The sequence below is a fragment of the Micromys minutus genome (genome assembly GCF_963924665.1).
Source record: "Micromys minutus genome assembly, chromosome: X".
Classification (NCBI taxonomy): domain Eukaryota; kingdom Metazoa; phylum Chordata; class Mammalia; order Rodentia; family Muridae; genus Micromys; species Micromys minutus.
The window spans coordinates 44,922,155-44,936,493 of NC_137970.1; the positions used below are offsets into that span (position 1 = coordinate 44,922,155).

At 39.4% G+C, this 14,339-nt stretch overlaps 1 protein-coding gene across 4 annotated transcripts in view; it reads right to left on the reverse strand.

The window, feature by feature from the left end:
- Window positions 1–434: 434 nt before the first annotated feature.
- OPHN1 (oligophrenin 1) overlaps window positions 435–14,339 on the reverse strand; it is a 287,931-nt gene continuing 274,026 nt past the window's right edge. For 3 of the 4 annotated variants that reach the window (XM_080909908.1, XM_080909905.1, XM_080909907.1), the window contains 4 exons: window positions 11,600–11,765; window positions 10,520–10,570; window positions 5,701–5,788; window positions 435–4,500 (listed from right to left, as the gene is read on the reverse strand). In XM_080909908.1, coding sequence (XP_080766034.1) covers window positions 5,716–5,788; window positions 10,520–10,570; window positions 11,600–11,765 — 290 coding nt within the window. In that variant the 3' untranslated portion in view covers window positions 435–4,500; window positions 5,701–5,715. The remainder of the gene's footprint in view (window positions 4,501–5,700; window positions 5,789–10,519; window positions 10,571–11,599; window positions 11,766–14,339) is intronic. The other variant, XM_080909906.1, reaches the window with a different exon arrangement.

The window sequence follows — 14,339 nt, forward strand, 5'->3', positions numbered from 1 at the left end:
TGCTAAACTGGCCACAGCCCAGCAGAGTTGTCCATTTTCATTATATGAAGGCTTGTGTATAAATGTTATAAAGATCCTTTGAGACAAAAAAAAAAAAAAAGTAGACAATGTGAATGATGTGCTCAGAGTCTCAGAAAGGAAGTGACAAAGCTCAGTCTTGACCATAGAGATCCTGAGAAGAGTTCTAACGGCCACATGCTGTCTTTCTACTGCTTCTGTTGTGGTCTGACAGCCAAGTACATTTCAGTCTGTTTATTCCCTAGGCTCCTTCTGCTATTCTTGGACATGGAGAAACTTCATTCACTTGTCAGCATAGTTACAGGCCATGTGCAAATCAATGTAAGAAGCAGGAAGTTATGGACTCTCAACAGATTAGATCAGACAACGCCAAGTGTTTCTCAAATTTTTTAATGTGAAATCTCTTGTGGGGGTCTTGTTAAAATACAGATTCTTATTCCAGATGTCTAGGGTAGATTCCAAGAATCGGCATTTCCAACAAGTTCCTAGGTAATGTAATGCTGACACTTACATTTTCATTAATCCTATTTCTAAACATCTTCAGTTATAGTTGGGACTCATTTTCTTTTAAAGATGTATTTATGATTTTGATGTGTATGGGTATTTTGTGTACCTGTACAGATGAGGGCATTGGATCCTATGGGGCTACATTTACAGATGGTTGTGAGCTGCCATGTGGGCACTGGGAGTTGAATTCAAGACAACTGAAAGAGCAACCAGTGCTCCTAATCGCTGAGCCATCTCCCTGGCCCTGGGATTCATTTTCACTACTGCTTTGTGACAGTTTGGGAAATAGAAAAACTCTCTCTAGCTTTCAATCGTGGATTTTTATTATGTCTAGATTCTGCTCATGGACAACTCATTTTCAGCTCCCTGGGTCTCACTATTCCTTATGTACATGGCAGAATTGCCAGCTGTCACATACCAACACTGGGAGGCCTGAGAGAATGACAAAGCTGTATCACAAAGTGGAGAATAAGTTAAGACTCTTAGGTCCAAAAGAATTTTGTACTGAGTTCTCTTTTGATTCTCACAAAGCAGCATAAGTGGTAGGTAGTGGGTGGACCATTATTCCTGATATGTTAAAAGACTATTTCCATGATGATACTGCAGAGGGGGCCATTTATACAAGAGACTGCACACTTAATTCAAAAGCACATGAATGGGCTCAGGGTTCTCATTCTTTTCTCTGACTTCACACACGTAGTACATACAGGCAGTCTTTAAAGGCCTCTATTAGTTCCTTGACAAAAAGAACTGCATTTCCCTATGAAAATGAAGGCTTCTCTCCATTGAAAGTATCTTGTCAAGTTACTTTGCTTCTTGGGATTTTCTGTTGTTTCGAAAGCTTTTGTAGGCTTGGAAAGTGTCAAGGCCACTTGTCTGCTGCTACTTTAATAACAGCTTCACTGAGCTATGTTCTCTCAAAAGCAATTATTTTACAAGTTGTTGAACTAATTCCTTTACTTTTTTGTAGTTCTTACAGAATAAAGGAACATCTTGAAAAGGGAAAGATGTCTCTCTATTGTAGTCCATTATTGCAGAAGTTCTCTACGTGACACTGTTTTACTATTTAAATCAAATGCTTATTTTGCCCCGTGGTAGCTGGATACTTCATAACACCTCTTTTTCACTTGCAACTTGAAATACAAAAATGCAATGAAATTTCTTTTATTGAATGACCTCCTGGTTTTTGCTTTCACCGAAGAAAACCTTTGTAGAGATATGACCCGAGGGCATCCAATTCCACAGAGGAACAGAGAACTTTCCTCCTCAATATGCATATTTGGATGTCACCAGACTTCTGGATGAAACCATGACATACTGGAAAAACACAGTAACACCTAGAAAAAATGCTTTCTCTTTCAAAAAACAACTAAGGCGAATTCATAGCTACTAAACATAATGAATTCTTCACTTCACAAGGTAAGGTGCTCTTTTAAAACCTATTACCAAATGGATAAACCCATAGTGAAAATCCACCTCTGGAGTACAGTTCAGCCTATATTTTACTATTTTAGGAAGTGAACTTTTACCCCCTCCCCAACCACACTGCTTTTCTTTCCTTGTTAGGAACACAGGAATCAACTGTCGACCCACCTTCGTTGTGGCCTCTATTTAAAAACCTACCTCAGAACACCACAGGGAAAATTGCACAGGGTGCAAAGTCAGAAAGACTTGGATACAAATCCCATTTCTAGTATTTATGGTGTCTGCCTAGTAGACCCAGTAACTTAATGCAAATGGGTATTCTTTTGATCTGGATAAGTACTTACATGATTGTTATAGGGATGAAAGAATAGGGCATTTGGAGAACCTAGTACTTAGTGATTAATAAGTGTTAGCATTGTCCAAGACTTAACAGTTCTCTTACTCGCCAGAGTTGCTGCTAGTTTCCCACAGTTACTACTCACACCATCATGTCTTCTGAGTGAGTGCCTATGCATCATGCACAGGACAAGCCAATCCCATTTTGTAAGAGTATGCTTCACCACAGAATCTTGTGCTTTTTCAAGGGAAATGGTTTGCTTCAGTCTTTAAAGAGACTTAAATGCAGAAGCAGAACCACTCCCACCAACTGTTCCCTGGCCTCCAAAATTGGTGACCCCACCTTTCCCAGCTGAGTGTTCATCCATGCCCCTCGTAATGTCACAATCACAATGCAGTTTCTAGACATTTTTCTTTTGATTGAGATTACAATGTCTTTCCCTGCCTTTCAATAGTATTCTATTATTTTTAGTGCTTACCATGGTGTTTCTCCCTCACAAAACCCAGATTCAAACTGTCTTCATAATCTTTCATGGATCTGAAGCCCTAGTGCCCACTCCAGTGACAAAGTTCTGCACATATGCTGAACAGAGAGGATACAGCTCTAAGAGCAGAGTTCAATAAGAGCCTGAAAGGCTTGGAGGCTGTGGCCTAGGCATCTTCACACAAACAGAAGCACCAGCACTCTGACAAACAGGGTTCAAAACTGTCTGCTCCACGGACTCCTCACTTACTGCTGTACTGCTTTCGCTTTAGTGCACTTTCAATGACTCCAGCAGTAATGAAAGGGACCAGGAGCTCGTATCTTGAAATTTTCAACTTGCTGGCAAATATGAGAGGCTCTAGAAAGAGGATAAAAGCCAATACCTCCCAAAGGGGCCATTAAAGCCACCACCTACAAGGCCCCTTCCTAGATAAATGTGGTGTACTAAAGAGAAACTTATGTAGGAGCTCAGACACCTGGGATCTTGTCCTGCTGTGGTCACTAACTTGCTCTTCATGTAAACTAAGCTGTTGTTAGTATAAATGCTTTTGAAAGTTCCTTCTAATCCAGCCCTTTATGGGCTGTAAAGAGTCTTTTATCTCTAGGGCTGTGGTTCTTAACCTTTATTGGGTTGCAGTCCCATTTGAAATTCAGTAGAATGTTATGAACCATCTGCTCAGAAAAGGCATTACCCTCATGGAAGTGTATATGTCATCTTGGGGGCATCATGAAGTTCCAGAATCCATAAGCACCTGGTTAAGATCTGGTTTCATTTGTTTGTGGCTTTGTTTGCTTGTTTTGGGGCCGGGGGCAGGGATGGCGTAGGTGGGTGGGAATGAAAGGGCATGTAAGCTAGAGACAAATGAGAAGCAAGAGCAACAAATCCTTGAACTTGGTCAATCTTAACCATGTTTCCCAACATTTGAGCCCCCTCCCCTCTTTTTAAAGAAATGCTTTCTGTTTTGTTTTATTTGTTGATTGCTGGAAAGAAAGCTATTGGGAGAAAGTAGGAGGAAGGAAAATCCAGACAGGCCTAGGCTTTGACATGCAAAACATGTTTAGCAGATTTGTCCTCAGAGGCTGGAAGCAAAAACAGAAAAGTCTATTTTCCTAAACCTATGGAGAAGGACACTGGGTACAAATTATTCACGCAGTTTAGTACCCCCCTGGATTTTAGTAATATGTCATGGTACCAGGGTACCAAGCTGGAACTAGTCAGCAGCATCCATATCCTTAAAAAGAGACATGACACAATTCTCCAATATTCAGCTAACATCCTTACCCCCTTCCAAATAAGATAAACAATGGCCCCAACTCAGGTGGTCTTTAGATCAAGATAAAAGTCTTAAGAACAGTCTTTAGCCCTGAATCATGTAGAATCCAATGACCTTTGAGGAAACAAGCTGTTCAGAGAAGGGTGGGAAACTAGGCTCTATTCTTTGATACAGATCAATGGGTATTTTCACTTCAGTAGAGCTTGGAGCTTGAAAGAATCCAGCCATCCAGTGTTCTAGGAATTGCTCACAACAGAAATTCTGAGGAGATGAAGACAGAATGCAAAGGAGAAACAAACACGTGCCTAAGACATGTGCTCCTTATTTTATAGGTTTCCAGACACTGAACCTACAAGGCCAGAAAGAGCTGCTCTTCAGCACCAATAGCTCACAGGGGTTTGAAGTAGACCCTTTCCCATCCAGAAAAGGGTCCTTCAAGGCCAAGTCCTTTCAAACCTAAAAGAAAAAGAAGAAAAGTAGGAAGTTAGCTAGGCTTTGGTAAATATTTAGCAGACATTGAACAGTGGAGTCTTTCCAGGTACTTACCCTGTAACTAGTACCTAACCTAGAAAAGGGACTTTACTACTTCAGACCCTATTCAAAGGCCCAAGACTGCTAAAATTAGAAGTAGAGACTGCATCTTTGACTCCCCCTTCCAATTCCCTAAAAATCTACCAGCAGGGGAAGAAAATCCTGAGAATAGAACTTCTAAGGCTACTGGCCCACTCTCTTCCCTTGCACATACCCCCACTGCCTTTCTGGTCCTTTCAGTATCTCCAAACTTCCTTTGAGTAGGCCTGCATTTTTCAAGCTGATAAGGAAAGGCTTATCTATCTCTGGGTCAAGGAGGATTGGCAGTGACAGGAAACAAAAGAAGGCTAAGGAGCACGTGGCAAGCCAAACTCCAGAGACTTGGACTTCATTAATGTGTATATTGGTTCATGTCATGCCAGAGATCCGATAACCATGCAATCAAAAGTCCTACGCAGAGAAAGACATTTCCCTGACCCCCAAGTCTCCTGTGACCTTAGCAAGTCACTTATCCCCTCTGAACTTCAGTTCCTTTGTTTGTTGATTTAGAACACATAGTATCCTCCTTACTCCTGGCATGTGATGTGGATCAAATGAGATCGTGGATATGAAAGTTCTTTGTTCTAGAAAAATATAATGGACTTAAAGATGTCGCTTCATGTAGGAAGGACCAAATTAGTAAGTTGGTCTAAAGAAATGCAATCCCACTACAGACACCTTGACATTTGTTATACTATAAAAAGGGAACTCACTAGTTTCTGTATAGGCTCAAAGGGTGTCAGAGTAACAACGCTGTATGCATCTCATTTTACAAACAGAAATTGAGACTAGGAAAAAAAAAAAACATGCTTGGCCAAAAAAATGACAACCTGGGATTCCTAATGAATTCAATCGAAAGGCAATCTAAAAATCATGTGGCCGACGAAGGACAGAAGGAAAGGACAACTTCAAACCATACAAAACCTCACAAAGAAGGTTTGCAGGATATGAAATTTTAGGGTAGTAGACTGAGGCACAGAGTAAATTCCCACTCTCTGGACTTATGTTGTATTCAAGACTTCAAAATCTTAGATTCCATGAAAAAGGCTTGTCTGAGGAACATTTTATAATATAAAAACAACATACCTATGGCCTCAGCTCTCATCTCCAGGAAGTTTTCCTTGAGAACTGTAGACAGAAGAAAAAGATTTCAATAAAGTTCTGGAAATTAGGACTAAAAAGGCAAATGGAAAAAGAAAACAAAAAAGTCACTTGATTAATAAAATTTTCTGATTAGGAAATTATTGTGCTGAGATCTTTTACTACATGTAGTTATATTCTTCTAAATTGGGCAGATTTTGAGAATTCAGTATTCTAGCCACAAAGCCACATTTCAGTCACCAAAACAATTGTTGAATATTAGAATATGGCTGACTGGATACAATCAAGAAGTTGGCCCAAGGTCATAGTTTACATCCTGAGATTATCATTACTGGTCAGAGGGGCAAGAAGGCAGGAAAATACAATGTAAATGACAGATCCTCTGTCTTAAAAGTCAAACCAGCTGTCGGACTGTTGAGTATAGATCAGCCCCAAATTCTCCTTACTTACTCAGCTGAGAACAACTGGGAGAAAGAGGCAATTACAGAGCCTAAATCTCCCAATATGGACAGAGCATCCCATATAACACCTGGTTCCCACAGCTATATCCATAGCCTTCTGGTTTTCTCCACTCTATTGAAACCACTTAAAACAATCTGCCTAAACTATCTTATTCCTGTTCATGGTTTGAATTTACCACCAAATATTAGAACTCATCTTCCAAAGTCTCCCTACTCATATTGTAGTATATATAGATTCGCCACACTAGAGTTCTCAAATACAATAGTTATACCTAACAGTTCTATTATTCCATTTATACAGGCCCCATGCTGGCCAGAGCTTTAAGTGGCAGTTACTCTCTGGACATCTCTACATGAATGTCTCTCACTGCCTTCATAGTCACCATTTGAAACTGAGCACAGCAAACATCTCAGAAAACCTGCTTCTTTATGGTTAACTATCAAACCATATTGCCCAAGCTAGACTTTTCTCTCTCCCTACTTCTACAATGCTTCACATCTGAAAAGTCAGCAGGGTCTAATTGAACTGATCTCAAATCTGTCCTTGTATTCCACTCCCAAGGCAATACCTTAGGTCAAGGCTTTCATCAGCTTTTGCCAGCAAGATTTGTTTCCTAATTGGTCTCCTTGCTTCTACTCTTTACCACCAGAGTAATCTTTTTACAACTCAGCCAGCTCAGATTGTACACCACCACTTAAACATCTTCCATGACTTGGCCCAAGTAGACTATATAATAAAAAGAGCAAATGCCTTAATATGTCAGACAAGGCTTTTGCATTCTGGCTCTAATCCATTTTCCTAGTCTTAGTTCAGCTAAGATTTCTCCTCTCACTCCTACATTATAGACAAAGTGGAACATGAATCACTTCTGAAGCTGTACTGCCTTATGAAATATTCTCTCCTCCTTTCTTTTCCTGACAAATCTCTAGTAAGTTTTCTTTTGAGTTTTTCTTTTTTAATTGTTGAAAGGGGTAAGGGGATGATGAACAGATGCTATCTAAATGATATAATACAACCAAGGATGCAAATGAAAAACTAAAATGGGCAAAAAATAGTTAAACACCTCAGCAGTTTTTATTTTTGAAGATAGAAGAAGTTGGCAGCAAAGGCCAAATAAGGAATTAGCTATATGACTAGTAGCATCTTGCTCAGTGGCCAGGATGTGGATACACTGATGGACATGGTGGCTTCAAGGTGGGAGGAATATTTTTCTCTGCAGCTTCTATATAAGACCATATGGGGAGTCAGGATGACATATTGAAGACAGGTATACTTCAGTCTTACCCACATTGCTTCCAAGGTGTCTATTAGGGCAGAGAGGATTAAGTCTATGTTTTAGGAGTTCAGAGAGAGAGTGAACAGACTAGTATAGGCTGAAGTGCCTGCTTTGGACAACGCCTTCTGGGTTTGTAGTTGATCTAAGTCTGCCCTGAGCACTGTCTGGCAAATCACAGCCCATTGGCAATATAATCAATCTTCCCATATTCTCAAAATCAATTTGGCTATGGTTTTCCTAATGGAACTTATCCTGACTAAGAATTTTTCTAGACTTTGTTCAGGCTTTTAAAATATTCCCCTCCTAATACCTTGACAGCCTATCCTATAAAATACATAGCAACCCTCTACATTTTGCTGTGTACTTCTATTTTATCAAGCTCTGGCTCATATATTAACTCTTTTCAAAAGCTTTCTTTTCAATATGTTCAATTCTTTCTGTTCATTCTAGTTTATTTCTCTCCATTTCTTTGGTGTTAATTTCTCAAATGATTTATCTTAGAAAGTACATAGGTGGCAACCTTATTAATGATCTAATAATCTCTCTGTCTCTGTCTGTCTGTCTGTCTGTCTGTCTGTCTGTCTCTCTCTCTCTCTCTCTCTCTCTCTCTCTCTCTCTCTCTCTCTCTCTCTCTCTCTCTCTCTCTCTCTCTCTCACCCCAACCCCATTCCATAGAACCCATGGTTGCAAGTAATTTGCTATGCAAATAATTTAGCACTTAGCTACAATCTCCAAAAGCTTTAAATACTCAAGAAACAATTCACAGACCTTATGAAGCTCAAAAAGAAGGAAGGCCAAAATGGGGATGTCTCAGTCCTTCTTAGAAGGGAGAACAAAACACTTATGGAAAGAAATATAAGGTCAAATAGAGGAGCAGGGATTGAAGAAAAGATCATTCAGAGGCTGCCTCACCTTGAGGTCCACCCCATATGCAGCCACCAAACCCAAGCACCATTGCTGATATGAAGAACTTATTGGCATGAATCAGATAGGGATGCCTCTTCAGGGGCTCTGCCAGAGTCATACAGATGCAACTGAGCATGCTTGCAGCTAACCACTGGACTGAACACAGGGACCCAAATGAAGGTGTTAAAGAAAGGGCTGAAGGAGCTGAAAGGGGTTGCAACCTCATGGGAAGAACAATATTATCAACCAACCAAACCTTCCAAAATTCCTGTGGACTAAAACACCAACCATTGAGCACACTGAGAGACCTATGGCTCCAGTTGCATATGTAGCTGAAGATACCAGTATCTGCCATCATTGTGAGAAGAGGCCTTTGGTCCAGGGAGGGCATGTTTGCCCAATGTAAGGGAATGCCAAGGCACTGAGGTGGAGAGGGTGATTAGGAGCAAGAGCACCTTCCTGCACTTGAATGGGGGGAGGAGAGCTGGGTGAGGGAAGAGGATAACATTTCAAATGTAAATACAGAGTATCTAATAAAAAATAAAAATAAAATAAACCCTTTTATCTTCTTGATCCTGGTAAAATAAATCAGTGACTTGACCTCACTTTCATTTGTTATAGTAGAATTAGTGATAAGTTATTTTCTAAATAGAATTTGGCTAAGCCCAGAGCTGCCTGTAGCTGCCAAACCACACTAGGGTAACTCGTCATATGGAATCACATCTTAGTTAATTAGTTCCCATGGTTTTGGTAAGAGGATGTCAAACCTATCCTGGCATCTTATCAATGTTAAAGGTACATTGTTCTGCTTTTAACTGACCACATAGAAGAGTTCACTCATGTTCTCTGCCAGGAAGCACAATTTTAAAGCTCTCTGATTAGTCACATAGAACAAACTCACAGCAACACCCTCAAGACTAAGCAATCATTCTTCTAGGAGCTTTTGTCCAAATGCTCCCAAATGCCCAGGGCTTGAACAGTTTGTACCAGCATTTGAGAAATGTTAAAAATGAATGGAAGTAAGGGTGAACAGAGGGAAAAGGAGAGGGGAAAGCATGGAGGGAGGAACAAAAGGAGAGAATAATGGCCCTGATCTAATGATCAATTTTAGTGAGTCTAGAGTGGAAGCCAGGAATTTGAAATGATTTTTTTTCAAAACATTTAGATGGATAGTCAGTGTGATAATCATTGATTGGGCCAACTATTACACTGACCCTAAATCCACAGATACTAGAATGTTATATTCTATAGCCCTTTGTCAGCTAACCTTATATATTATGGAGTCTAAATAAGCAAAATAACCAAAGCAAAACTACCTTCATTGAGTGAAAGGTTTTTTTTCCAATATAGCTTGAGATGTGAGCTGGCTAGTTTTATGTAAATTTGACACATAGTAGAATCATCTGAGAGGAGGGAAACTCAAGTAAGAAAATGCCTCCATAAGAGGTCAGGCTGAAGGCAAGACTTCAAAGTGTTTTCTAAATTAGTAATTGATGCAGGAGGGCCCAGCCCATTGTGGGTGGTGCCATCCTGGGCTGGTAGTCCTAGATTTTATAAGAAAAGCAGACTGAGCAAGGCATGAGGAATAATCTAGTAAACACTACTCTTCCATGACCTCTGCATCAGCTCCAGCCTCCAGATTCCTGTCCTGACTTCCCTTGATGACAATCAGTGATGTGGAAGTATAAGCCAACTAAACCCTTTCCTCTACGATTTGCTTTGTTCATGTTGTTTCATCACAATAATAGGAACCCTAACCAGGATAGGATATGAATAATACAACAGTTTTATCTGTGCAAATGTATGTCTGTGAAAGAGAAACAGAAGAGAAGCAGTGGAAAATGATTAAGAATTGAAATAATAGATAGAAGACATAAAGTAAGAAAAATAAGGGTGGCTTAAAAAGAAACAAAAATATACAGAGAGAATCTGAGAAGGTTAGAGACATAAGTAAGAACAAGTAAGAGAAAAATGGCAAAACACAGATGAGAAATAGAAGCTGTTCTATAATAATTGCATAAGGAGGAGAGGAGAGAAAGGGGAGAGAGAACAAGGACTATAGAGAAACAGAAAAGAAGATGGAAAGAGCAGAAACTGATGGGATGTTCTTGGTGCATTTACTCAAAAATGCAATTGTTTCTCTTCTGTCTCCTGTTTTACCTTCCAGTTTTTCGGGAAGCTGTTTCAAAGAATCTGGTCCTGGATGCCACCCTGCAAATAGAAGCCAAGACCAATGAGTTACAGTGAAATGCAAATGAGAACCAAGGGTCAATGGAAAGGTCATGATTCTCTGGACCACATAGGCCACCAATACCAGGCCCTAGGTTTGCTGGCAAAATAAAAGCCAAGCGTTTGAGAAAGTATCAGAATGAGAAATGGCTCAGAAGCCAAAGGTACCCCGAGGCAACAAATAAGACCCTTTACTTCTTATTGATCCAAATGGTCAGAGTCTGTGGCCCACTCAGACCTATCTTGAAAAATAAATGAAAATTATCTTTGGTTTCCAAGTGTGGTTTAGGGCACCTTGTAAATATAGTTTGCCAATTTAGCTGAAGCCGAAAGAATTCTTTCCCCAATTTTACAATTATGGAAAACAAGACATACTAGAAAAAAAAGGACCAAGAAGCAAAATGCTAAGAAGGGTCCAGGGACTGAGGAGAGGCCAGTCAGGGTTTGTGTATGGGTAAGTTTGCTTCTTCCTTGGCTCCCCAACTTACTGCCAGGTACCAGAACAGCTTGGATGTCAGTTCAGCTCCTGTCCTGTGAGAGGATCTGTAGAGGACCTGAGTCATTTTAGAAGATTTTTTTAAATGTACCTTTTCCTTGCAAGAAAGAATGAAAAAAAAAAGGCCCAAGCACAAATACAATGGGGAAAAAGGGTGTTCATTAAATTACTTGAAAACCAGTAACAATAACACAAAATAAGGCAAAGATTTCTAGAGAAAAAAAAAAACCTAAAAGTAATTTTTCTACTCTATTGGCATCGGGGCAGCTAAGAAAAATGGGTCTTTATATAAAGGATTTCAGAGTTCTTTCTCTTTAATATAGCTCAGCTCTGGGTGTTGAGTGGAATCCTCTAGACAGGGATGACACTGGATGGTCCTCCAGATTATGAAGTGAATGATGCTCCAGAGTCACGTGCTGTTCACACTTACCAATCAGAGATGGTGATCCCGAATGCACCATCTAGTGGTCGGCACAGGCCTTCCTTAGGTCAAGTTGATAAAACACACTACTTACACAGATGAGGGGATTTCCTCTGCATTGCCAGACACTGTTTCTGGCTTTGACTCTGGCTTTTGTGAAGTGCTGGACCGGCAAGGAGGGTCTGGGGGCCTCACTGGAGGACGGATGATTGTTGGCTTTTCTCCTGGGGGGCGAACTTTGCTGAAACAGTCACTATCTCCTAAAAGAGAAACCAACATCCAAACAAGAATAGTCAACCAAATAGAATACCAAGCATTATTAGGTAACTCAACTGGAGTTGTCTGAACCATCTTCTGTGGGACCCATTTCTCCTTCCCTAACAACAGCTTTTTTTTTTTTTTTTTTTTTTTTTTTTTTTTTTTTTGTCTTAAAATGCTTCTGGTTGCTGTCCTTTAGAAAACTTACATTTAAACTCGGGCTGTATAACTTCATGTTTATTATGAATTTCCTAATGCTACATTTGCTTGGCTTTATAATTCAGAGTAGTGACATACCAGTTTATAGAAATTGAAGTGATTAAGTTAGCAACCAACATGTCTATTACAGTGCCAGCTACACAGTTGTGATTGATGAGAAACTTGAATTCAATAAATTCATCACCACTAAAATTCAGATCCTAAGACTGGAAAAACAGCTTACCAGTTCAAAGTACGTACTGCTTTTGCTAAGGACCCAAGTTAGGTCCCCTGTACATATATTAGGAGACGCACAATCATCTGTAGCTCCAGATCCAAGTGATCCAACATTCTCTTCTGAACTCTGTGTGCAACTACACTCATATGCACATATACTACATACATATGGACATAAACTTAAAAAACAAAATCTCAAAAAAAAGAATCCCAAGTAATTTTCAGTATTAAAATACTACCCTAAATCACCCTCCTACCTCCACTTTTCTGGCTTACAGATTATTTGGAAGAAAGAACATATACTTTTTATGAAATGGTCCTGGCATGATTGTGGCAAAACAGACATATTCACACACTACTGGTGGCACTATAAATTGGCCTATTCTATCTAGATACCCATCAAGCATTCTGAAACAATCTGTATGAAATAAAATTGTGCATAGGCAATAATTCATACTTGTTTATGCAGTAATCCACTTTGAAGAAAAAGTGCAAAGGAACTCATCTAAGACAAAATAAGAAAATCCAACTGGCACAGAACACATACCTTAATAGCAAATGTCAGACCTAACCACAAAGGCTAAACAAACAATTTATTCGTACTATCAATTAACCAATGCATGTTGCATATAAACTGACAAGAATTTGAACAAGGTCAAGACATGTGTGTGTGTGTGTGTGTGTGTGTGTGTGTGTGTTTGTGTGTGTGTGTGTGTGTGTGAAATAATATAAAGGAAAAATGAATCCATAAATCTGTGTGGGCATTGTAGTTCACATCTGTAACCCCAACACATGGGAGCCTGAAGTAGAAGGATCGACTTTAGCTCAAGGCCAACGTGGTCTACATAGTGAGTTCCAGGCCAGCCTAAGCTACAGAGTAAGACTCTGTCTCAATAGTGGTACACAAGGTGTGCTTCCCCTTCTCCTCAGAGAAGGGGCTAATAGGGAGAGGAATTTATACGGGTGGGACTGGGAAGAGGGAAGAAGGGTGCAATAAAGATGTAAAGTGAATAAAAAATACATCATTTTTAAAAAAGAAACAAGAAAAAAACATTTGCAAAAATTACTTATGCCCCAATGAAGACAAAATTAATAGCCACATGTGTAATACTCAAGTCCGTTAGTAGATCTTAATATTTGCTTAATGTTAGGATATCTTGAGTTTCATTTGTTCTGTAAGATGTTTAAAGGAAAAAATAAAAGCGTTAAGTTCCATTTATATTATACTACTATAGAATTTACTTAAATATACAGTTTTACTTTTCTTCATTCTCAGTAGCAATAAAATGCACAAGATAAAATTCAAACTTCTCAACATAGGTTCAAGATCACCTTTAAGCGAGGCTCAAATAATTGTTACGGTAAACACCACTGGACATTATTTGCCAAGTCTACCCTATCAAACTGGTTTTGTCACCACCCCATTAATAAGTCTTAATTTTAGTTTATGTAATATGCTATAGGAGAAAGTATAGAGGGCCTAGAATTATGAAGAACTGGATGTATGGCTTTTTCTGCTAATCCAAGCACTGGGAACCTGGACAATCTCTTTGACTATCATTTTCTCATCTGGGAAATGGATATATAATAATGTCTTTTCACAAGGTTAAGTTAAGAAATAAGTTAGATGGCACAGAGTGTCCAAAACAAGCAGGGGTAAATCAGTGTTAGATCTTCTGCTTCTTTCCATGGACCCTGAGCTCATATCACCTGTAATATATTTCCTCCTTAAGAGTGGGTAGGAGGAGGGAAATGTTACACTAAGGATGTTTAAAAAGACCATATGGAGATTATTTTATAAATTTCCTAAGTATATAAAATAATTTAATTGGAGTTATTATATACAAGAAATATAGTTCCTTTCAGAAGTTATAGGTTACCAAATAAAAGGCTCACTGCCAGGTTTGAGATACCTCCCCTCAATCTCTTGGTCAGAGGTGTCCTGGAGACTCATAAACAACACAGTCTATTGCCACTCTTGGCTTCCCACTACAACTGGATGGTAAGACCCTATTGCTGAAGATACCACACATTTTGGGCACAGAACATAGAGAAATCAAGTTAGTATAATCAGGAAGCCTCCAGCCTGATGGCTAGCTTTCATAATACCAGAAGGTTCTATGTAGGCTGCTGGGGGTGGC